The 23,222-nt window shown below is 48.1% G+C and overlaps 1 protein-coding gene across 2 annotated transcripts in view; it reads right to left on the bottom strand.

The window, feature by feature from the left end:
* MYLK2 (myosin light chain kinase 2) overlaps positions 1-22,918 on the bottom strand; it is a 315,549-nt gene extending 292,631 nt beyond the window's left edge. Inside the window, exon 1 of one of the 2 annotated variants that reach the window (XM_069650999.1) lies at positions 22,659-22,918. In XM_069650999.1, the coding sequence (XP_069507100.1) occupies positions 22,659-22,694 (36 nt within the window). In that variant the 5' untranslated portion in view covers positions 22,695-22,918. The other variant, XM_069651000.1, reaches the window with a different exon arrangement.
* Positions 22,919-23,222: the final 304 nt, after the last annotated feature.

Raw genomic sequence — 23,222 nt, 5'->3', positions numbered from 1 at the left:
GGGAAAGAGATCCTACAACAGGGCATTTTTATTAGAGGGTATCCTAAACTGAGACAGAGTTGTCAGACAGACGCCCAGTAGGCGAATAAAGGACACCAACACCGACCGAGACCTACTTTCCAAGGTGATGTTCCAGGTGACAGCATCCAGGAACAACAGGCCCAACAGCAGCTTCCTCCAGCTGCAATCCTCATGTTAGTTGTGTTTAAGTATTCTAGTTTTATATAACCTTTCTTTTGTCTTGGTACCACAGTACTGTTATTGTTTGGTCTGCTTCAGTACCAGCTACACGTATCCTGAAGAGCATAGACTGCCCATGGCACATGCTACCTTAAAGGGCTTGACAGAGAAGAGGACTCTGCTCCGTGGACCCCTACTGATCGGAAGACAATCAAACATGGCTGGAGATCCATGGCATCCTTTCCAGTCTGGAGCTTCTTTTCCTGCGATATTTGCCCTTATAAAGTTCCAACAGCAGGTCCTGTATGACGTCTGACTCGCGAAATAACCTGAGAGCTCTATGCACCATACGAGACACACTACACAACAGCGGACATTCGGACCTCTTTTATCCTAAAAGGACAATAAGAAAGACTGATACGTGAAATTGGAACTTGGGTTTCCGGAGAAAGAATAGATATGACAAAAGGTTTGGAATAAACCAAAGGTTTAAATAAAAAAATAAAAATAAAATAAGAGGCGAGGAAGGTGTACCTGCAGAGCTGTGCCCATTTCACCTTTTTGCTCGGGGTCACTGCTGGTTTAGTAGTAGTATAGGGTGGAGTCGGAGTTGTACGTACTTCTGCAGAGCAGTAGTCATTTTGACACAATATCAAAAGGAAAAATGGAATACTGTGCCTTAGAGGGGGTGACGAGTCGGGGGAATCCTGCTCAATCCACCTTTTTGGAGGCACATTGGGTAGCGGCCAGACCATCCCAGACTCCTGTGTGTCGGCACCCTCAAAACAGGATGGGCCGTGTCTCTAACTCTCCGCACCCACTGGGCTTTAAGTCAAAACAAGGGAAGGAACAACACATGGCACAACACATGGCCAAACACATGCAGAACATCTTACCTGAAGTCAAATCGGAAGGAGGGGCACAGAGGTCTGCCTCCAGCCAGTACATAGACAAAAATAGGTGGCATCAGTTGATTATGGGAGGTGTCATAGTAGAGTGGGGGCAGGGATTAAATAAAGGGCAATAATGACAGGAAGGCAATGGTCAACACAAGACAATAGTGATTCCAGACAGACACAATCTAATGAGACTCCATTTCAGACCTGCCATGAAGGCTGAGCGTGCTGTGCACATTAGGCCACCATCATCCATGCCTTCTGAGAATATGGGGAGGGAGTGGGGAAACGTTTGGCTCATAATCTCCGTAAATTGGAAAAATCAAGGAAGGTCAATTTACTCAACACGGGAAGACCAGACCTCAAACTGGGACATCCGCCAGTCTTTACACAAACATTCGAGCGAATTATACCTTCCTCTGTAAATACCCAGACTGGATACCGTGAAGACATTTTTCTCAGACCTACCAGTGCTTAAATTGTCGTCTGTCCCATTATAAAAAAAATAGAAGCCCCAGTGTCTGGGTAAAAACATGGGCATCACCGCCAACTTGATGGGTTTGAGCAGCACTCTGGGGCTTAAAGGCCCCCCAGGTAAATGTTATAGTACTTTTCTAAGTTCTTGGTCCCTGTGCTGTGGGGTGCTGTTTAGTAGCATCCCAGAAAGGGACTGCATTCCTAATGACTAAGGACCTCACCACAAGTTGGGCATTATCCCAGCGGTAAATGCGCCAGGATACTGCCCAATGTTATTAGCGTTACCGCAGCTCGGTCCAGTGCAATTTGCGCCAGATACGGAGTTGCGGTGACGCTGTTAGTCCCCATTTAATTAGAGTCCTGGACTCTATAGGGATGTTTGGCACTGTTACTGCTTGTGGTAATATCACCGGCGGTAATAGCACCGAAAATGGGCAGAAAGGGGAGGTTTTTACTTCCAGCAAAAAGCTGGAGGTAGACCCTCCACTTCCTGTCCAAACTCAGGATTGGGCGGAGCGGTATTGCAGCAGTAATAGCGTTACCGCTGCATTTTTACTGCTCTGCCCAATCCCTGATGAAGCCCATTGACATTAAATATACCCCAAAATAACATACTAGAGCTGGGTTAAAAATTAAGATTCAATGAGCAAGAGCTATAACAAGCTCCTTGGCGTTAGGCATCACCCGGCAGGCAGGAGCTGCCGCTGGGGAAGAAGAAGTGACATTTTAATTCCGCACGAGATGCGCACTTTAACTTTTTGCCCATTTTGTATGGTCCATTATATTTAATTGTGTCCTAATTCTTCTTTATGTACATTCTCAAGCAGTGAAAGTTACTGCCACATCATATGCATGTCTGAAAAGCACTAGTTGGGCCGGTTAGCCAAAAGTAGCTCCTGGTAGCTGTTGGATTTAAGCTAACTAGGCTCTCTTTCTGATGGCTTCTGCATTTACCGTGACCTCAGGGAGGGCTGCCTGCTCTCCCCTTGTCCCTTCAACCGAGGTACTGAAACCCTAGCACTGACCTTCAAGTCAAGCCTGAAATTGAGGGATTTTCCTCTCGTGGCTCTTGCTCCAATATCCACCTTACTTTTGATGACCTGTAGATGCTGGTGGCCAATCCTGCATCTTCGGCAATGGGCTTGTTTGATGTCTTTGGCATGTTCATAGCGTTAGTAAGTTTAAGATCAACAAATCCAAGACTGCGGCTTTCTTGCTTCCGTTCTCGGTGCAGGCGTATGTTTGATGGCTTGGGCATTAAATGGGCGAAGGGCTGCTTCACCTTCTTGGAGGTGCAAATAAGGAGGGAATTTAATTATTTATTAAGGACACATTTGAAATTGATCTTGCAGAAATGAGGAAGCTCCTTATCCTGTGGTCTAGGGTAGCACAATTGAGATGGCCCTCCAGCACCCCCCGCTTCCTTTATGTCTTCAGTAGGCTCCCACTGTCCTTGAAGCTGAAGACCACTAAGCAGCTAAAGAAATGCTTCATAAACTTTCTATGGAAGAGGGACCATCTCAGTATCACACAAAAGGAGCACTATGAAGGGTGTCTCCAGCTTCCCCAATGGGCGTAAATACCACAGTGTATGTACCCTACGGTGTGTGAACTACAGGTCCACGCCCAGCTCTGTTTTTTTTAAAACAATTTTTATAAATTTTTACAACAAACAGTCAACAATAAACAGCTCCAGCAGTATTTATCACACCATTTGGAACATCATAAAGATACCTTTAATTATCTACTGCTTACCCTTAACCCTCCCCCCAACTTGAGCCTACACAATCTCACTTTCCGCCTACTATGTCTCAGGGGGTATCTCCCCATCAGTGTTCTCAGCGGTGTCATCGCTTGAACAGTCCTGGGTGAACCCCAACAGTGTGGCCACTAAGTGTTTCCAGGCCGTCAGGGTTTCCACTTCCCCCCCCCCCCTATTGGCTGCTTCTCCCCACACTACTGCTTCTGCTTCGGTCCATTTCTAGAGATCTTTCCACCAAACTTCTATATTGGGTCTGTTACATGCTTTCCACCCCATAGCAATTCTGCTAGTATTTCAATTGACGCGGTCTAGGGAACCCATTTACCATGCACGCCCACACTGATTGTACGTTCAACTTGATCCCTTTCTCGTTTAATCGGTGGGCTACTTCTCCCCAGAACTTCCCAATTTCATGGCATGCCCAGAACATGTGTATCATCCCTGCATTTTCCTGCCCACATTTGGAGCATGTTTGTCTGTCTGCGTTTGGGAATCGGGCAATTCTTTAGGGGGTCATGTATGCTCTGTGGGTTACATATAGCTGTATTTGTTGTAACCTCGTGTTCCTGGACACTTTTTTATGGTACCCTTGTGCCCGCTCCCACAACCCATCAGTCATGAGTTCCCCTGCTTCCTTCTCCCAATCCCATCTCAACTGAGTGACTTCCTTCCCCACCCTGGACATCAGTAATTCATAGATTCGAGAAACCTTGTGCCCTCCCTCTGCGATATCACATAATGTCTCAAATGGCCGTGTCACGTTGTTCTTCCATTATTTCCCCAGCCCTTGTCTTCCTCACCTGCCTTACTAATCTGGTATAGGTAATATATTGCCCCAAGTGTAGCCCTGATCCTTCCAACAGCTCATTAAATTCCTTTATTTCTCCATCTTGCCGTATATCTCCCAAAGTTGCAATTCCCATCGGTTCCCAATGCCTACGAATCATCTTCCTCAGTTGCACATCTCCGCCTGTCAATGCCACTAGCGGCACTTGCGTGGAACACAGAGTCGGGTTCTGCATGGCCTGACAAGCCTTACGCCATATTTTCCATCCCAGTTCCAACATCCCCAGGCTTCCTTTTATCACTAGTTTGGGCAACCATATCCAATCTACCAGGAAAAACAGGGCACATTCAAATCCTAACAGTCTGGACTCCGATGTTGAATCGTCCGCCAGCCATCTAGCCACATATTGTAATTGACTGGCCACATAGTAAACCTCGAAGTTAGGTAGCTTAATACCCCCTTTGTCATACGTATTTTGTCATTTCCATAAGGCTATCCTATTCCTAGTTCCATTCCAAATAAAGCCCCTGCACATGCTCTGAGTTTAACAAAGAACCGCTTGGGTATCATGTATGGTATATTCCCAAAAAAGTGTAGTAGCCTAGGTAAGACGACCATCTTCAGTAGTGCCCGGCTCCGTTATGGGGCACTCTGGCCCGTACTGAACCTTCCTGGCCGTATATTGAAAGCCAAGCTGTGTATCCAGACTCCTTACATTTGTTGTCGTCGGATAATCCTCTCATGGCCAGGTTTACCCCCCCCCACCGCCACTATATCCTATGGGCAGAAATAGTGGTGCAAGGCCATTTGTGACGTAGGTAGAACATTCTTACTGCAGGATGGCACCTCACTCTGGGATAAACCAGTTTTGGAATCACAAATACAAAACTATACCGGCTTTCATGGTCAGAGAAAGGGATTTGATATATCGAAAATGTGTGGACAGGTGGCAGTACGGTGGCGTTTGATACAATGGCGTTGGTTTGCCTTAGGTTTGAGTTGGCGAGTACGGAATCACAAAGGTGCGCCCAGTTGGCAGCTTAGTTACACATCCTTAGGGAAGGGCGCCACCCTGCCTGCTTGATCCTCTCGCTCGACGGGTGTTAAGACGGATTTCTGAACTCTGTCCTGGTGGCGCAGAAGTTCAGAAGGCCAACCTAATTACTTGGAACAGGGTAACCTCTGGACGAGCCAGACCAATCAAGGTAGCGATCGCGGCGGTCAAGACTAGGTCTCAAGAGGGGTGAGGGTGACTGAAAGCCCGCAATGAGCACACAAAGCAAGAGCACTTACAAACTACTCCAAACAGTTGTTATATCAAAAATATATACACATTTATTTTAAGGCCTTTAAAATAATGACCGTAGCGAGAAAATCACAATATCACAATATTAAGCCAACACATACCATATCAACACAATATATATACAAATACGACAGTCGCAAGCGATATATGCACGAAATGTGTAGTCCACCTGAAAGGGAAGGAAAACAGGCAGTGCGATAATGCTTTAGACTCAGTTCTCCTTCAGAGGCACCTAACTAGATGGAAGTGCGAGCCCTGCGAAGAGTGGAGCCTTGTGCTCAAAGTACCTGCACACGCTGGTGCCAACGGGCAAAAGGAGAAGCTCTTCGGAGGAAGTCAGGCAGTTCGGGTTAGTGCACAACAGAAGAACAGGTTCCGCGACTCAAGCGCAGCCTCCACAGTGAGCAGAAGCAGAGCGCGAGTACGGACAAAAGGGTGCTGTTTTTACACAGCGGGGCAAAGCAATGGGCTACTGCAGGAGGGCGACCAGATCCTAGCTATACTACTCACCGGTCCCCGATGCAAGCAGACCCAGGCTTCTCCACGTTAGTTTCAGCAGCTGGCAGGTTCAGAAGAGCCGGGAATGCCTCGTCGTCGTGTAGAGAAAAAAGACGTCCCAATCGAAGAAACCTGCACAGTTTTGTCACCACAGCAGGGCAACGGAGCGGCCGTGTGTATCTGAGCCAAATGTACACTACTCACTTCAGACTTGGGAACGCCAAGTGTACTAAGCGTGTGAGAGTGACAAGGACTCGAAATACAGCACAACCTGGCGGCGGTTACAGAGCAAGACTCCCTTGTAAGCTGGTCAGTCAACTGGATGGCCCAGAGACGCTTCCGAAGGCTTACTGGCAGGAGATGATGAAGTCGCCGAGAATAGCTGTTCCTGCTATTCCAAAGGTCGAAGCACCAGTACAGGCCTTCTGGTTCGATCAAAGGAGGAAAGGGTTTCACAGGACGACAGCAGTGCAAAGGAGGAGTCCTTCAGCGGGTCACCAGCGATTCCACGGTCCAGCCTCTTGGTTGCAGGATACTTGGCTCCTGTATTCCTTCGTTCGTGAGAACTCAGGAGATCGACATGGTAGTGGTGTTTCCAGCCCCCTCTTATCCACGGTTCCCTTCGCGCCAAAACGGAGGGGAGCCAATGGGAGATCCGCTCATCAACACACATACCATACGTGGACCAATCACGGACCACGGTGGTCCCAGGCATTCACACTACCCTAGACTCTCTGGCACCCAGGATGTGTATTGGGACCAGACATCCCAGCCCACACCCTGGAGGCACACAAAAGACATGTAGAAGCCCGCGAAAGCATCCGTGTTTCGCGGGAAAGTACATGCCCAAATAAGGAAGGCCCCGGGTCGCTCGACCTGGGGAAGGTGAAGGGAGCAAGACGGTCAGTGGACAGGACAAAGGAGCCTCGTGGTCTGGCCATTTTGGGAGCCAGGCCACCATTTTGGGTTCAGCGCGAAAAACGCGCTCAGAACGCCAAAAGGAGCTCAAAATACACAAAACGATCGCTGCCACCATTCCAATCCCTGAATGACTTGCACCGATCAAATACAATCCAAAACGAGTATCTAGGGCCTGTAGAAGGCTAGAGACCCAAGAGAGCTGTAACTTAGCTTACAGTGCCCTCTTGTGTCATGTTGCACTAAAGCCGCAACATGATAAAAGAAACTACGGGAAACAGCGTTCCCCGGTACTGACTGTCTTAAGGGCATGTCAGTTTCCCCATAAGAAAAGGAGCGAAAGCCCAGAGGAGTGCGGCAGAAGGCTGCACTTCTCTGGCAAAGTCAAGAACAAGGTGAAAAACAACAGCAAAAAGTTTAGGGGTTGCCACATGGAAGGAAAATTACCTACAATTACGAAATCTTTCCTAACACTCGCCCCTCCCAGACTATGGACAGGGGGAACTAATCCACCCCTGGATGAGTCTCTCGTTCAGGTCGGTTAAACATTCTGGACAACCCATCAGCATTGCTATGTTGGACACCTGGCCTATGCTCAATAGTGAAGTCGAAGCCTTGTAGACTTATGGACCACCTAAGCAACTTTGGATTCTCCCCCTTCATGTTCATTAGCCACTTTAACGGCTTATGGTCAGTTTGCACAGTGAAGTGGGTCCCATAGAGGTAGGGCCTCAGCTTCCTTAGGGCCCACACAACAGAGAAACATTCTTTCTCTACCGTGGACCATCTGAGCTCTCTGTCCTTAAGCTGGCGACTAATAAAACCGATAGGGTGTTCCTTACCCTTCTCATCTACTTGTGATAGTACAGCTCCTATCCCAGTGTCAGAGGCGTCCGTCTGCACGATAAAAGGTCTTTGATAATCAGGGGCCCTGAGGACAGGGGCCTGGCACAAGGAGTCTTTTAAGCCATTGAAGGCCTTCTCACACTCGTCGGTCCAAGTTACCTTTTTGGGTTTCTTCGGAGTTGTGAGGGCAGTCAGAGGAGCAGCTATGGTGCCATAGTCTGCCACAAAATTGCGGCAATACCCCGTGAGTCCTAAGAAGGCTCTCACTTGGGATTGCGTAGTGGGGGTAGGCCAGTCTTGTACTGCTTGTACTTTACTGGGTAGAGGCTGTATCCTCCCTCCACCTACTTCATGTCCAAGGTAAACCACTGAGCCTTGTCCAATCTGGCATTTACTAGCCTTTATGGTCAAGTGGGCTTTCTGAAGAGCCTGGAGCACAATCCCGAGGTGTTTCACATGGTCTTCCCAGGTGGCACTGAAAACTGCTATATCGTCCAGATATGCAAGACAGAATTCGTCCAACCCATTCAACACATGATTCACAAGCCTCTGGAAAGTGGCAGGTGCATTCTTCAACCCGAACGGCATTACCCGGAATTGGTAAAGGCCGTCTGGAGTAGAAAATGCTGTCTTCTCCTTGGCATGCTCTGCTAAAGCTATTTGCCAATAGCCAGCAGTGAGGTCAAACGTGCTGAGGTACTTGGAGGCACCCAAAGTATCCACCAGCTCATCTGTTCGAGGCAAGGGGTGTGCGTCTGTCTTGGTGACAGCATTCAGAGCCCTGTAATCCACGCAGAACCTCAATTCAGAAGTGCCTGCCTTTGGAACCAACACCACTGGGCTGGACCAAGGACTACTAGAGGGTTCAATCACCCCAAGGTCTAACATTTTGTTGACCTCGGTCTTAATATAAGACCGTACTTTGTCTGACATCCTGTATCCCCTACTTTTGATAGGTACACTGTCTCCTGTGTCAATGTTATGTTTGCACCAAGGTGTCAAACCAGGCGACTGTGAAAACAGGGGGGAAAACTGCCTAAGCAAACTTTTCACCTCAGCCTGCTGATCAGAAGTCAGGTGAGGGGCCACTCGGACACCCTCAAAGGAGCTATCTGAAGGACCGCTTTGGAACAGGTCGGGGAGAGGTTCAGACTCCTCTTCCTCAACGTCTGACGCCAGTAGCAGTGTTGCGATTTCGACTCTTGGGACGAAAGCCTTCAGCCTATTCACGTGAAACACTTTTGGAGCCTGTCCAGGCCTTCCAAGGTCCACTAAATAGTTAACCTCACCCAGGGGCTCCACCACTGTGTAAGGGCCTGACCATTTGTCCTGTAAAGCTCGAGGCCTTATGGGATTCATGATCAGGACTTGCTGACCAGGTGTAAAGTTGATGAGGGAAGCTTTCTGGTCGTACCAATGTTTCACCAGCGCTTGTCCTGCCTTCAATTTATCACTAGCCAAGCCCATCAGAAGTACCATCCGTTTTCTGAGCCCTAGCACATAATCAACTACGTTGGTACTAACAGGGGGAGTGGGCATCTCCCATCCCTCTTTGACGATGGCTAAGGGTCCCCGTACGGGATGACCGAACAGAAGTTCGAAGGGGCTGAAGCCAACACCCTCCTGTGCTACCTCTCGGTAGGCAAACAGTAAGCATGGTAACAGAAGATCCCATTTTCTTCTCTGAGGCTCCTCCAGAGCCCCAATCATGCTCTTTAACGTTCTGTTGAAACATTCCACCAGACCATTGGTCTGGGGGTGGTATGCAGAAGAGAACTTGTAGGTGACCCCACATTCTTTCCACATAGCCTGCATATACTTCGACATAAAGTTGCTGCCACGATCTGACACAACTTCTTTAGGGAAGCCAACCCTAGTAAATATGCCGAGTAAAGCTTTTGCAACTGACTTGGCAGTTACAGTTTTCAATGGGATGGCCTCAGGATACTTGGTTGCATGGTCGACCAGCACCAGGATAAACCTATTGCCCGAGGATGTTTGCGGGTCAAGGGGACCAACGATGTCGATCCCTACCCTTTCAAATGGTACCCCCACAACTGGGAGCGGTACCAACGGAGCTTGGATTGTCGCGCCAACCTTACCAGACAACTGGCAGGAGGCACAACTCCTGCAGTGACTTTCTACTTGCACCCCCATCTTGGGCCAGTAGAAGTGCATGGATAACCTTTGCTTGGTCCTCTTCATACCAAGGTGACCAGCAAGGGGAACTTCATGCGCCAACTGCAGGAGGAAGGGCCTAACAGCAAGGGGAACCACCAACCTCCTATGGTCTCCTTCTGTAGACTCTGTGGGCTCACTATACAGGAGTCCACCTTCCCAATAAATCCTATGCGTCCCAGGAGGTTCACCCTCAAGCTGGGAGCAGGCCTGTCTCCTTAGGCCTTCCAGAGATGGGCACTCACGTTGGCCTTTACTGAATTCGTCCCTATCAGGACCTCCTTCAACTAACAAGTCTTTTAGTTCAGGATGATCGTTGGGGTCGAATACTTCAGGCATCGCCACCTCCTCGTCAGGCCCGGGCGATTGACCAACTTCCTCCACCGCAGTGGTAGGCGAGCTCGGGGGAATATTCTCTTTCCCTCGTCGTGACTTGTTGACTCCTTTCGCCTTGGGTTTCCCCTTCGGCTGGGGCGGCGTATTGGACTTGGCCAATGCTGCCCGTGCTTGAGAGCGTGTGTAGGGTCTTTCGGCAGTGTCTCCTACGAGCCCTAAAGCTCTGAGATCATTACCTAACAAGACCTTTCCCGGGACGTTTCTCTGAATGCTCACTGGAATCCTGACTGCTGTACCATTTAAAGTAAGATTTACAGGTATTACGGGAAACATACGGAGGGGGCCGTCAGCCAACTTAGTGGGCATCAGAGTAGCTCTGGCAACTTCCTCTGAGTCTACCAAGGTAGAATCCACTACAGTGCGACTGCACCCACTATCCCTAAGAGCTGGAGTATCTACTCCATTGATCAGCACACTGTCTTTAAAGTAGTGCTTGGTATTATCCGGAATCCTAGCATAAGCCTCTGCGACTTTAGGCTCCCAGGAACCCAGGGACACTAAAACTACCTCAGCCTCTATCCCGCTGGGAAATGAGTCTGAGGAGAAGGATGCTCCTGTAATCTCTTCTTCCTCGTAGGAGGAGAAGGCCAGATTAGCGGAGTGGACCCCCAAAGGTCTAACCTTACAACGGGGATCCCCCTTCACGTGGTCAGTTGCTCCACAAGCAAAACAAGATCCATTGGGTCTGTTTACATAGGGAGGCTTATTGTAACCAGAGTTCTGTTTCGGAGGCTGACCTCCACTACCCTGTGAGTTCTCTTGTGTCTTACCCTTGTTTTTCTTTTTGTGGCCCTTATGGGAAGAAGATTTAGCAGATTCCCCACCCTCCATATCTTTGACCTTTTTCCCTTCCTCCTGCTTACCAGGATGAGTTTTGTCCTTATGGGACACTCGATGTGACACCCATAAGTCTGCTGCAATGGCCAGCTTCTTAGGATCTATCTCCTTCGAATCGGCCAAATGCTGCTTAAGCTCCGGGGAAGAAGAAGCAAAAATGTGTTCCAGCATGACAAGATTTATCATGCCTTCGAAGGTAGAAACCTTATAACCTTCGACCCAGCCAGTTAAGTTTTTCAAGGATTCAGTGACATAAGATACCCAAGTACCACCTTCCTTTTTCTTATACTCTCTGAAACGTTTCAAATATTGGGCCGGAGTCTTCCCAAACTTTAAAATGAGAGTTTGCTTTAACATTGCGAAATCAGCTCGCTCAGCCTTCGACATTTCCATAATGGCACTACAGCCAGAATGGGGCAGTCTGCTGAGTAACCATGCAATCTTATCAGCATTGTCAACTTGTTGAACTTCGCATGCATACTCAAACGCATTCAGCCAGTCCATAATGTCATTCCTTTCTTCATACACACTGAGCAGATCTTTCGGAAACCGTGGATGAGAGGAGGCCCCAGACCCATGTCCAGGACCCTTGGACCCATTTGCAACCTGAAGCTTGGCCAGTTCCAACTGGTGATCCCTGTCTTTCTGTTTTTCTGCCTGTTCGATTTTTAGTTTGGCTATGCTGAATTCAAGCTCCTGCTGCCTAAACCGCAGCTCTTGCTTCTTGAATTCAAGCATAGCATCCCCATCAACACTGGCAGAGGAAACATTAGACATCTCGTCCTCCCTGTCCTCGTGGTCGCGATGGATCAGTGCAGCGGCAGAACCGTCGGTTCTACCAGTGAGAGCAGCCCCACCACCTTCTGCACTGTCCTCAGAAGTTATAGCGTCAAGCTGCGCTTCTTGCCACGCCACGATTCTTTGGATCATTTCCAATTTCGTGCCTTGAGAGGAAACACCTCTCTCCGCACACATCTTCTTCAATGTTTCTGATTTGGAAGCATTTAAAGTTAACAAGGTATTTGTTTCCATACTGTTAGATAGGACTATGGCCTTTTTAAAGTTATACTACAACAATTCACTACGTGTCCTGGTTGGAATAATCTGAAATGCCTTAGTTTGTGCGCAACACTGGATACCTTCAGTCGTATCCCACCGCTGTACACCAATTTGTTAAGACGGATTTCTGAACTCTGTCCTGGTGGCGCAGAAGTTCAGAAGGCCAACCTAATTACTTGGAACAGGGTAACCTCTGGACGAGCCAGACCAATCAAGGTAGCGATCGGGGCGGTCAAGACTAGGTCTCAAGAGGGGTGAGGGTGACTGAAAGCCCGCAATGAGCACACAAAGCAAGAGCACTTACAAACTACTCCAAACAGTTGTTATATCAAAAATATATACACATTTATTTTAAGGCCTTTAAAATAATGACCGTAGCGAGAAAATCACAATATCACAATATTAAGCCAACACATACCATATCAACACAATATATATACAAATACAACAGTCGCAAGCGATATATGCACGAAATGTGTAGTCCACCTGAAAGGGAAGGAAAACAGGCAGTGCGATAATGCTTTAGACTCAGTTCGCCTTCAGAGGCACCTAACTAGATGGAAGTCCGAGCCCTGCGAAGAGTGGAGCCTTGTGCTCAAAGTACCTGCACACGCTGGTGCCAACGGGCAAAAGGAGAAGCTCTTCGGAGGAAGTCAGGCAGTTCGGGTTAGTGCACAACAGAAGAACAGGTTCCGCGACTCAAGCGCAGCCTCCACAGTGAGCAGAAGCAGAGCGCGAGTACGGACAAAAGGGTGCTGTTTTTACACAGCGGGGCAAAGCAATGGGCTACTGCAGGAGGGCGACCGGATCCTAGCTATACTACTCACCGGTCCCCGATGCAAGCAGACCCAGGCTTCTCCACGTTAGTTTCAGCAGCTGGCAGGTTCAGAAGAGCCGGGAATGCCTCGTCGTCGTGTAGAGAAAAAAGACGTCCCAATCGAAGAAACCTGCACAGTTTTGTCACCACAGCAGGGCAACGGAGCGGCCGTGTGTATCTGAGCCAAATGTACACTACTCACTTCAGACTTGGGAACGCCAAGTGTACTAAGCGTGTGAGAGTGACAAGGACTCGAAATACAGCACAACCTGGCGGCGGTTACAGAGCAAGACTCCCTTGTAAGCTGGTCAGTCAACTGGATGGCCCAGAGACGCTTCCGAAGGCTTACTGGCAGGAGATGATGAAGTCGCCGAGAATAGCTGTTCCTGCTATTCCAAAGGTCGAAGCACCAGTACAGGCCTTCTGGTTCGATCAAAGGAGGAAAGGGTTTCACAGGACGACAGCAGTGCAAAGGAGGAGTCCTTCAGCGGGTCACCAGCGATTCCACGGTCCAGCCTCTTGGTTGCAGGATACTTGGCTCCTGTATTCCTTCGTTCGTGAGAACTCAGGAGATCGACATGGTAGTGATGTTTCCAGCCCCCTCTTATCTACGGTTCCCTTCGCGCCAAAACGGAGGGGAGCCAATGGGAGATCCGCTCATCAACACACATACCATACGTGGACCAATTACGGACCACGGTGGTCCCAGGCATTCACACTACCCTAGACTCTCTGGCACCCAGGATGTGTATTGGGACCAGACATCCCAGCCCACACCCTGGAGGCACACAAAAGACATGTAGAAGCCCGCGAAAGCATCCGTGTTTCGCGGGAAAGTACATGCCCAAATAAGGAAGGCCCCGGGTCGCTCGACCTGGGGAAGGTGAAGGGAGCAAGACGGTCTGTGGACAGGACAAAGGAGCCTCGTGGTCTGGCCATTTTGGGAGCCAGGCCACCATTTTGGGTTCAGCGCGAAAAACGCGCTCAGAACGCCAAAAGGAGCTCAAAATACACAAAACGATCGCTGCCACCATTCCAATCCCTGAATGACTTGCACCGATCAAATACAATCCAAAACGAGTATCTAGGGCCTGTAGAAGGCTAGAGACCCAAGAGAGCTGTAACTTAGCTTACAGTGCCCTCTTGTGTCATGTTGCACTAAAGCCGCAACATGATAAAAGAAACTACGGGAAACAGCGTTCCCCGGTACTGACTGTCTTAAGGGCATGTCAGTTTCCCCATAAGAAAAGGAGCGAAAGCCCAGAGGAGTGCGGCAGAAGGCTGCACTTCTCTGGCAAAGTCAAGAACAAGGTGAAAAACAACAGCAAAATGTTTAGGGGTTGCCACATGGAAGGAAAATTACCTACAATTACGAAATCTTTCCTAACAACGGGATGCTCGTCCAACTCAGATAGCCATTGTATGAAATGGTCAGCGGAGTTGGAAATTGCCTCTCCCCTCTACTTGGGACTTAGTTTGTTCTAACTCATTGGTATGAAACTCAACCATGACTTGAGCTATGTCCAACAAAGAGTGATCCTGTGGGGGTATTAGACCCCTGTGAAGCTACTGCTCTGCAGGCTGACTGAACCCGACCTCTGTTGGCATTGCAGGAAGGAAAGAGGCACATACCTCAATATGCCTTGGACCGTTTGGGCTGATGTCCTTCGAATTGAGTTTCTTTCCAGCACTAGACTTCCCAAACCCCCTCGGGTCACTTCTCTGGGAATACACGTCCCTCGGGGAACTTGCTTTTATCGGGCACCGGCAATTGCTTCGCAGGACCTTCTTAAGTTCTGTGAAGGTGACGGCAGGTTTTCCTGTGAGGACTGGATCCAAGAGCTGATGATACTTTCCAGCAGAAGCAGATGTTCCCGGCTGGAGCAGTGTGAGGAGATGTGGTCTCCTTCGCTTCCCGTAAGTGTGTCCTGAGGTGGTTGCTGCTCTCTCGTCTTTCCCTGCCCTCGTGCCCGTGTTTTAGCAGCCCTGTTCTGCTGCATTCCTTTGCCTCCTCGTGTTATTGATGCTTATCGAACTCAGGGTAGGAAACTTGTATTTATGTATTATTTGTTGTGTTGCTGAATTGTGCCAGTATAGCTTGCCTTTGTTCTTTTGTTTTCCATCGCTAACTTATCTGCTGTATTTACCTCACAGTAAATGAAATGTGTGTTTTTTTAAAGTTGAAATTCAAGCTTTATTTCGTAAGAACTTTGCTGCTTTTGAAGAGGCAAGTGTGTTTCCTGGATCTGGGCGGGGGAACTCGCCCTTACGGAGTAAAGACTGTGACGAGGAATAGAAAGGAGGATGTAATGAACTGGTCAGGAAAGACGTCGAGCTACAGAGTGAATCATTCAGCATGGGTCATTGTATTTGTTAAATCTAGTAACTTTAAGGATTTAGAAGGTCTCAGAATAACAGCTCAAAGAGCAGTGACCTTTACAGGATATCATTTTTCAGTGGTCTAAAATCACAAGTTACTTATAGTGACTCCAACTTTTACCTGTATGTTCTCGAGATTTAGTAATGTACCTTTCCATGAGTGACAAAGCTGTAGATTGTCAAACTTTCTGTTCAGTCCTAGAGTGGCCGTTCAAGGAACCCCGCTGAGCTGGCAGAGTGGCGTGCTGCCCTCTCACCACATTATTTTCACAGAGGCACATGGCAATGGAACACATGTTAAACACACCTCAGTACACGTCAGTTTCAGCCAAAAAGCTCTCATTTGTTTTGTATGAAAACACTATGAAATTACAAATAAAGAGTAGTGTGGAAAAGATGTCATTTAAAAGTACAATGACACAATGCAATTAATCAATTGGGAAGCATGGGATATAAAATTGATTAAAAATGGGAATGCAAAACAATAAAAATGACAACGGATACAATGAACCCCTGCTGGCCAGCAGGGATGCCCTCTGGTTTACATTTGCAAAGGGAAGAAAATAACTGCTCATTAGGGGTTTTTTTGCCAGTAAGACACCTGTAACCGAGTTGCCCCATCGGCAAACACATAATTGGGCGGTCCGGTAAAGTGCAGCATCCACGAATATTGGCACTTTTTTACCGGACCGCCAGACTTGGAATGAGGCCCAATATTTGTTACGGAAGAGAGGGCATAGTCATGGTGCTGTTTTGGAATAAGGAGAGTGCCTTCCATACCGTTCTTGCATACAGTGATGTTAAATCTAACTCATATCTAATGATCGAGGAAGGGGCTCCCCTTGGTAGTCTCTGTATCCTTCTCCAGAAGCCCCCCCCCCTCTAATGATGCCCATTTTTTCTAGGGAGTGAATAAAAAGGCTTCCACACCATAAGTAAAAATTGAGGTAACTTTTGTTTTATAAAAGGTCAGTACTGAAAGAATGGAAAATTTGCCATATTTTCTATGGATCGTTAGTCCCCTCGGCCATCAAATTTGTAGCCTTCATTTTGAAGTCCAATTGACGTGGCCCATTACACATACTAGCGTTTATGCATGAGCCCAGGTAGGTCATTGACGAAACTTGGGTATGTTTTTCTCACCCTAAGTACCATCGAAACAGATGGGTTTTTCTCCCCCTCGTAGATCGTAAGACCAGAATGTTGGTTTTAGTCGTATTGATCTCTAGCCCATTTTTGGTCATATACTCCTGAAGCCCAGACAGCCTACGCAGAAGACCTATGGGAGTCTGGTCAATCAGGACGAGGTCCTCCGCATATAGGATCCATGTTAAATTCTGGTCGCCGATCTTGGGGGGTTGGTGGGGGGGGTTGATCTAACTGGGTCCAAAGTTATGTCGGGGTCAGATAAAAAATAGGTTAAACAAAGTGGGGGCAAACAGGCACCCCTGCTTCAAGCCTCTATGGGTGGTGATCTCCTTGGTCAGCAGACTGTGTGCGTTTAGTTTAATTTGGACCTTAGTTGAAGTGTACAAGGCCTTGATAGCCGATAGAAGGTCACGTGGGCAATCCCAGGCCTCCAATTTAGACCATAATGTTGTCTGTCGACACTATCAAAGGCGTTCTACAAGTCGACAAATGGCAGATAGATTTTAGTACCACTTTTTGGCGATTGCCTCTTCAAAATTTTCAGGAGAAACAGATGCAGGTCTGCTCCTGCCCCCGACCAACGCCCCCCCCCGGGTTTGGTGACAGTCGTGTCGTGTCTGTTAGCTGTATTTACCCACCTCTGGAGTTGTTTCAAAAGTAGAGCTTCAAATAGCTTACCCAGGACATCCAAGGGGGCAATAGGACGGTAGTTGACAGGGTCCGCCCTATTGCCTCTCTTGAATATGTGGACTATTATAGCTGACCTCCAGGTGTTAAGCACATCTTCTAACTTCATCACCTGGTCGAAGAGCTGAAAAATAAAGAAATCACTCAGTGGCACTCTGTGACACTCCGCGTCCAGAATGGAACTCTGCTTCCCGATCAAAACATCAGCAAGAAAATCTGCACACAGGGTTTCAAAGTGTTCTCTCCCCACACGGGAAAAACTCAGTGACACTCTGTGACGCTCCGCTTCCAGAATATCTCTCTGCCTCCTGATCAAAACATCAGCAAGGGAAAACTGCACACAGGGCTTCCACGTGTTTTCTCCCCACACGGGAAACACTCGGTGACACTCCGTGATGCTCCGCATCCAGAATGGAACTATGTCTCTGGATCAAAACACCAGCAAGCAAAAACTGCACACCGGGCTTCCAAGTGTTCTCACCCCACACGGGAAACACTCCGTGACGCTCTGCTTCCAGAATGGCCCTCTGCCTCCCGATCAAAACATCAGCGAGGAAAAACTGCACACAGGGCTTCAAAGTGTTCTCTGCCCACCCGGGAAACACTCAGTGACACTCCACTGTATTCCAAATGTGTTTCTTTGCAGGGCTGGTAGTCAGATTGCAGGGCTGGTAGAGGGTCCTATATATTGAAATGCAGCTGTGGCTCCCCTGTCCCTTCCAGCAAATGCACTGTTGGAAATACGAACTTTGCATTGTAGACAGCGCTTTAATGTCATTCTGTTGACATATATTTAATTACAGCGGGACTCAGCCAAACGTTTTGCAGTGCGGCAACCGCTTTTAAAGGGAATGCCGCGAGAAAGTGGCTATCCACGTCCTTGGCAGCAGAGAAGCGTAGCCCAGCACAGCCCACGTTCAGGGCACTTAGTCTGCAAGGCAGGGATCTGCAACCTGGGGCCCACTAGGTGTTTGGAACTACAGTGCCCATGATCCCTCACAGCTGACTCTAAATGATGACGTTGCATGCACTTCCGTGCCAATAACCTGTATGGAACTTCATTTAACATATCTCGCTTCCTGAGACCAGGAAGTTATCTGTAGTCTACACGCCTCTTTGTGGGGAAGGGCCCTCTACTTCCATGTCAGTGCTTTCATAATGCAACATATACTTTCTGATCATAAGATGCAGCACAATGCAGAGGCGTGCCTCCTTCGGCCATAGGTTTGAAGACCAGACGAGTCATGCTTTGGCGGTCAACACATTGAGTACCGTTAAATTGGGTATTACAGCGCTTAGAAACGGTTCGTGTACTGCATGAAGCGCTGTTGCAGAGTGACGTGATACATTATACCGTTGCGTTGCCTGTTTATTTATAAAATGAGGAAAGGTACCACGTGACCATCATATGCGCCCCACACAGCCTTGGCACTCACTATGCTCGTCCCTGGGTGTGTACAGTGCGCTCACTGGTTACTGCCGGCCAGGTAGGTGTACCTGCATAAACATGGCCAGCATGTTACCTGTGGTGTCACATCACAGACATGCATTGGCAGGCAGCATGATACCTGTGATCAGGCTAGGACTGGCCTATGGGGCCACAGGGCAATGCCGGAACCAAAAACACAAAAAGCTAGTGTGGGCCAGTTTGATAAATTACTTCACCATGCAGCTACCAGTGTTGCTGAATAAATAGTCTTTAAAATGCACAATTTGCATCACGTTTGATCAAAACCCTCCTCCTTAGGTACTATTCAAACAGGCTGTCACAAAAGGAATGAATTGCTATTTGCAACTGTGCGCCACTTTTTCATTGGTGCCCGGCCGGGACATTGATTTGCCCCAGTCCTACCCAAGCTGTGATATCTGTAGGCACAATGAGAGCATGTTACCTGTGATCTCCCAGACACGCATGACGCAATTCCTATAATCTCAAACACATGGACATCATGTCAGTTGTGATCTCACGGAGACACGTGTCGTGTGTTACATGTAATCTCATAGATATATTCACGTTAGCTGTGATTTTACAGACACGTGTGGCATAGTACCAATAATCACACACACATTGGCACGTTAGCTGTGATCGCATGGACACACGTGCCGTGTGTTACCTGTAATCCCATACACATATTGAGACTAGAGCATGTTTTATCTGTGGTATCAAAGACATACATGCATGTTACCTTAGATTCCAGTGGCATACCGAGCGGGGGGTTTGGGAGGGGCAGCTTGGCCCCCGCCAGTGGCTCTTTTAAGATCGAGGTGGGACATTTGCCAGCAGTACACCTCTCTCGTTCGGCACCCTCATTGAGAATGAGGGTGCTGAATGGGAAAGGTGTCACGCTGGCAGGGCAATGTCCCGAAATGACAGGTCGGTCCGCGATCGTCAGACCCCATCAGAGGGACCAAGCTGGACCCACCCTGTTGTTTGAGCCTTTCCTTTTAAAGCTGAGGGCAGCAGAGCAGCTCTCCCAGGGTCTTGACAAGTTGCTCTGTGTCAACAGAGCATTTCAATGGGAGCCATTAGCCACTGATGGGAGGGAGGGGGTACTATTAGCACAGAGGTGTGTCCCTTAAGAAATATGAATGAGGGTGATCAGAAGTGAGAGGGGTGCATAATGCTGCATGCTTTATGACATCATGACTATGGCTTTAAAACCCAAGAGGGATTTGTTAGGCTCACAATAGTCTGCATGATGCTATTGTGACTTTGCATGCATGATGGGGAGAATACAACTAAAGCCATACTCTAATTGCTCCACTTATTTCTATGATGATGTATATAGTGTAAAGTTAGTTTATTCGGAAAGGCTAGTTTATTATGTAATGTGGTTTGCTTCCAAGGTGTTGCCATAAAGCATTATTTAAGCACATAAAATGCCAAGCAACACCTTAATAAATATCTATATCAACTAAACCTGGGAAGATGTGTTCATTGCTTAAATTGTCCACATCCTGGTTTCACCATTTAACCAAAGTGTGTGATCCTGGGCAAATCATTTAATCGCACTGTGCCTTATCTGTAGCTCGTAAGTAGGGGTGTACCGAACTTCGGCTTCTAGTAAGTATTCGGCCGAATTCCGGCTCAAAAAAAGCTATTCGGCTCCGGCCGAATAGTTTCTTGCTATTCGGCTCTTGCCGAATACTTTGACATTCTCATTTGAATACAATGCAACATGAACTCAGAAAGGCAAATATAGACGTCAGTTTTCAAAACTGAATTGAATTAGACCAGACAAATTGCTATCACACATTTTATATTGTAATCTGCTCTTTAGGGCATGTTTTGTTACAGATTCTTAGACATAAAAGGTGCTCATGTTTTATACTTAGCCTGCAACAATACAGGAAAATCTTTTCTCTTAACAAATGTTTATATGCAATGTGAACTTTTTTCATTTGGGAAAGACAAACTGAAAGAAATCTGCATAGATACTTTCAGTTCCTGTCATGTCACTTCCCATTGCATACATCATAGTCCCCGCTATTCTTTTTTTAAGGACCTGAGTCCTGAGTTTAACATTATCTGATATTTTATCGGGAATGATAAGTTGCATATGTTTGTGTATTGGCGAGAAGAAGTGACTAAGATAAGTGAAAAGTGATCAGCATTTTTTTGAGTGGGGTGAATAGTTGTGAGATGGAGTTTACACATTTCAGATTTCCTCTTGACTTGTGTCCTGCATGAGCCGACATGAACCATTTTATATATTTCTATGTGAGCTGCAAAGAAGTTTCGAAACTCGACCGCATCGACTTTGTAACTGGTTAGAGAATGCAATGCATCTGATTCACAAAGGCAGTTGTGAAGCCTCCTACTTTAACTGGCACTGAATATGCAACAATCTTCTGTACATTTGGTCCCTTCATTTTGGTTAAATCTGCTTCATTTCTGGCTTTTATGCTTTAAATAAAGATGCTACATTAATTACAATGAAGAGAAATAAAGTTTAAAATGCATTTAAAATGGTGCTTTATTGTTTTTTAATAAGCGTGTTTTTTGAAGTTTGGAACATGATAATAAAGTAACTATTCGGCTTGATATTCGGCTTCGGCCGAATAGTTGACAAACTATTTGGTATTCGGCCGAATACTAAATATGCTATTCGGTACAGCCCTACTCGTAAGTGACTCACTTCATAGCTTATATTAACATATCATGCTGTTATTAAAAAGAAACTTAATGACTAGATAGTTGCTCCATATGTAATAATAGTGCAATTTAGTTAATTTGCACCACAAAGTTATTTGCCACTTGGCTTACTTATGGCAACGTATTCTAAAGTCAGCCCCCATGGTGCCGCCAGGTATCACAGACTGGTGATGCTCCTTGCAATGTGAAGTCGCTACTGTTGGTGCAGTCCACGTGCATATTAGGAGATGTGCAGGTATTTTCCGCAGAGCATGGCCAGAGCTGCAATAGATGAGTTCCCTGCATCTGCAATGATCCTGCAGTTTTATTTATGTTTCATTATGTGTGCATGTTTAAATGCCATCTCCCACTAATGCTAAAAAATAGTTAATTTGCGGGCGGGTGGGGGTGCTAATGATACCGTACGGGATCGCGCGCACTGCATGGGGGGGGCGGGTAGCAGGGTTCCTTTCGTGTCTTGCCCCCCTCTCGCAATGCTCATCACTCCCCTGTTTGATCTCTATAGGCACCTGGACTGCATGTGTGTGCTGTGCTCTCCCAGACACGCATGGCGCATTACCCACATTCTCACAGACCCATGGTGGACAGCATGTTGCTTTCAGGCCCCCAGTAAACTAGCACGTGTTATCTATCCCCGTACACAGGGCCCCGGTAGGTACCCTGCGGCGGGAACACGGTCTTGCAAACATCTCTGGGGATGTGCTCGCAGACACACAGGGGGGCGGCGTGTATTACCTGCGATCCGCGGACGCCCGCTCGCCGTGCCACCTGCAGTCTCGCGGTAGGTCCTTATTGACAGGCAGTGCTGATGCCAGCCTCCCTGGTCCGCTTGTAACTGAGCCTCGCTGGTGTGTACAAGGCAGGGGCGCGCAGGAGGGGCACAGGGGGCACACACACAGCGCTCGCAGTTTGTTTTGCCTCCGGGAGCACCTGTCATTGCCGGATTCAGTTACCGGCCCCCTCCATTCTTCTGGTGCTCTTTAAGATGTCAATTTATCAAAAGAAAAAAAAACTCAGGAGCGTCTCCCCCCCGCGCCCCCCCTCCCTCCTATCTCCACCCACGCGATGCGTACTGCCCGGCCTGGGTCTCTGGTGTGCTCTGCCCCTATTCCTCAACCCGCATTCTCCCCCTGCCGCCCCCCCCCCCTCCGGGACAGATGGTCTTCCTCCTCTCACTCCCCCGGAGTTCCTGCCGGAGGGGGTGCGGGGGCTGTGGGGGCGGGCAGCATGACGCTCGCCAGGGGAAGAGGGTCTTGCCCAACGGTGCCAGGAAAGGCTCCGGGACAGGGAGTCCTGGAGCGGGGTTATTTCCGTCCTGCAGGGTGGGCACCTTGGAATTTGCCGTCACCGGTTCCAGGCCATCCATCCGGGCATTGCGTCAGAGCGGGCTCATCCCACCCGGTGCCAGCCGGGAGACCCCCAGGGTGGTGCTGCCATGACAGGCCAAAGCAGGTGTCTCCTCTTCAGAATGGGGTCGGAGCAGGGCAGGAGTCCAACACTCAAGCGCCAACAAGTGCCCACGTAGCCATGAAGGCTAAAGTGAGCGAACGGGGAACCAGGGCCGCCTCGCCCTCCCGCGTCGGTGCCATTAAAATCCCATGTGCTAAACCCAGCTCTCGCCGTTCCAATTTAGTTGGATCTGGCGCCATCGCGTGGGGGATCTGGAAACTACTTCTCAAAGCTCTTTAAAACCAAAGCGGCGTGTACAGGGTAGGGTTCGAGTAAGGAACGGTTCTTGCGTGTGGCAAAGTAATTTCTCCGCACAACAAAATAAAACAAGTGGTATTTTAAATGGGTTGCATACAATGTACTTCTTAAGGTAAATATGGGGTATTTACCACATGCAGTAATTTCTGTGTACCCAATTACGTAAACATGTCATGCACAGCAACCT

The sequence above is a fragment of the Ambystoma mexicanum genome, chromosome 3p (assembly GCF_040938575.1).
Source record: "Ambystoma mexicanum isolate Mex_15411 chromosome 3p, UKY_AmexF1_1, whole genome shotgun sequence".
Taxonomy (NCBI): Eukaryota; Metazoa; Chordata; class Amphibia; order Caudata; family Ambystomatidae; genus Ambystoma; species Ambystoma mexicanum.
The sequence above is the reverse complement of the archived record's forward strand: the minus strand, read 5'-3'. Positions and strand labels throughout refer to the sequence as shown.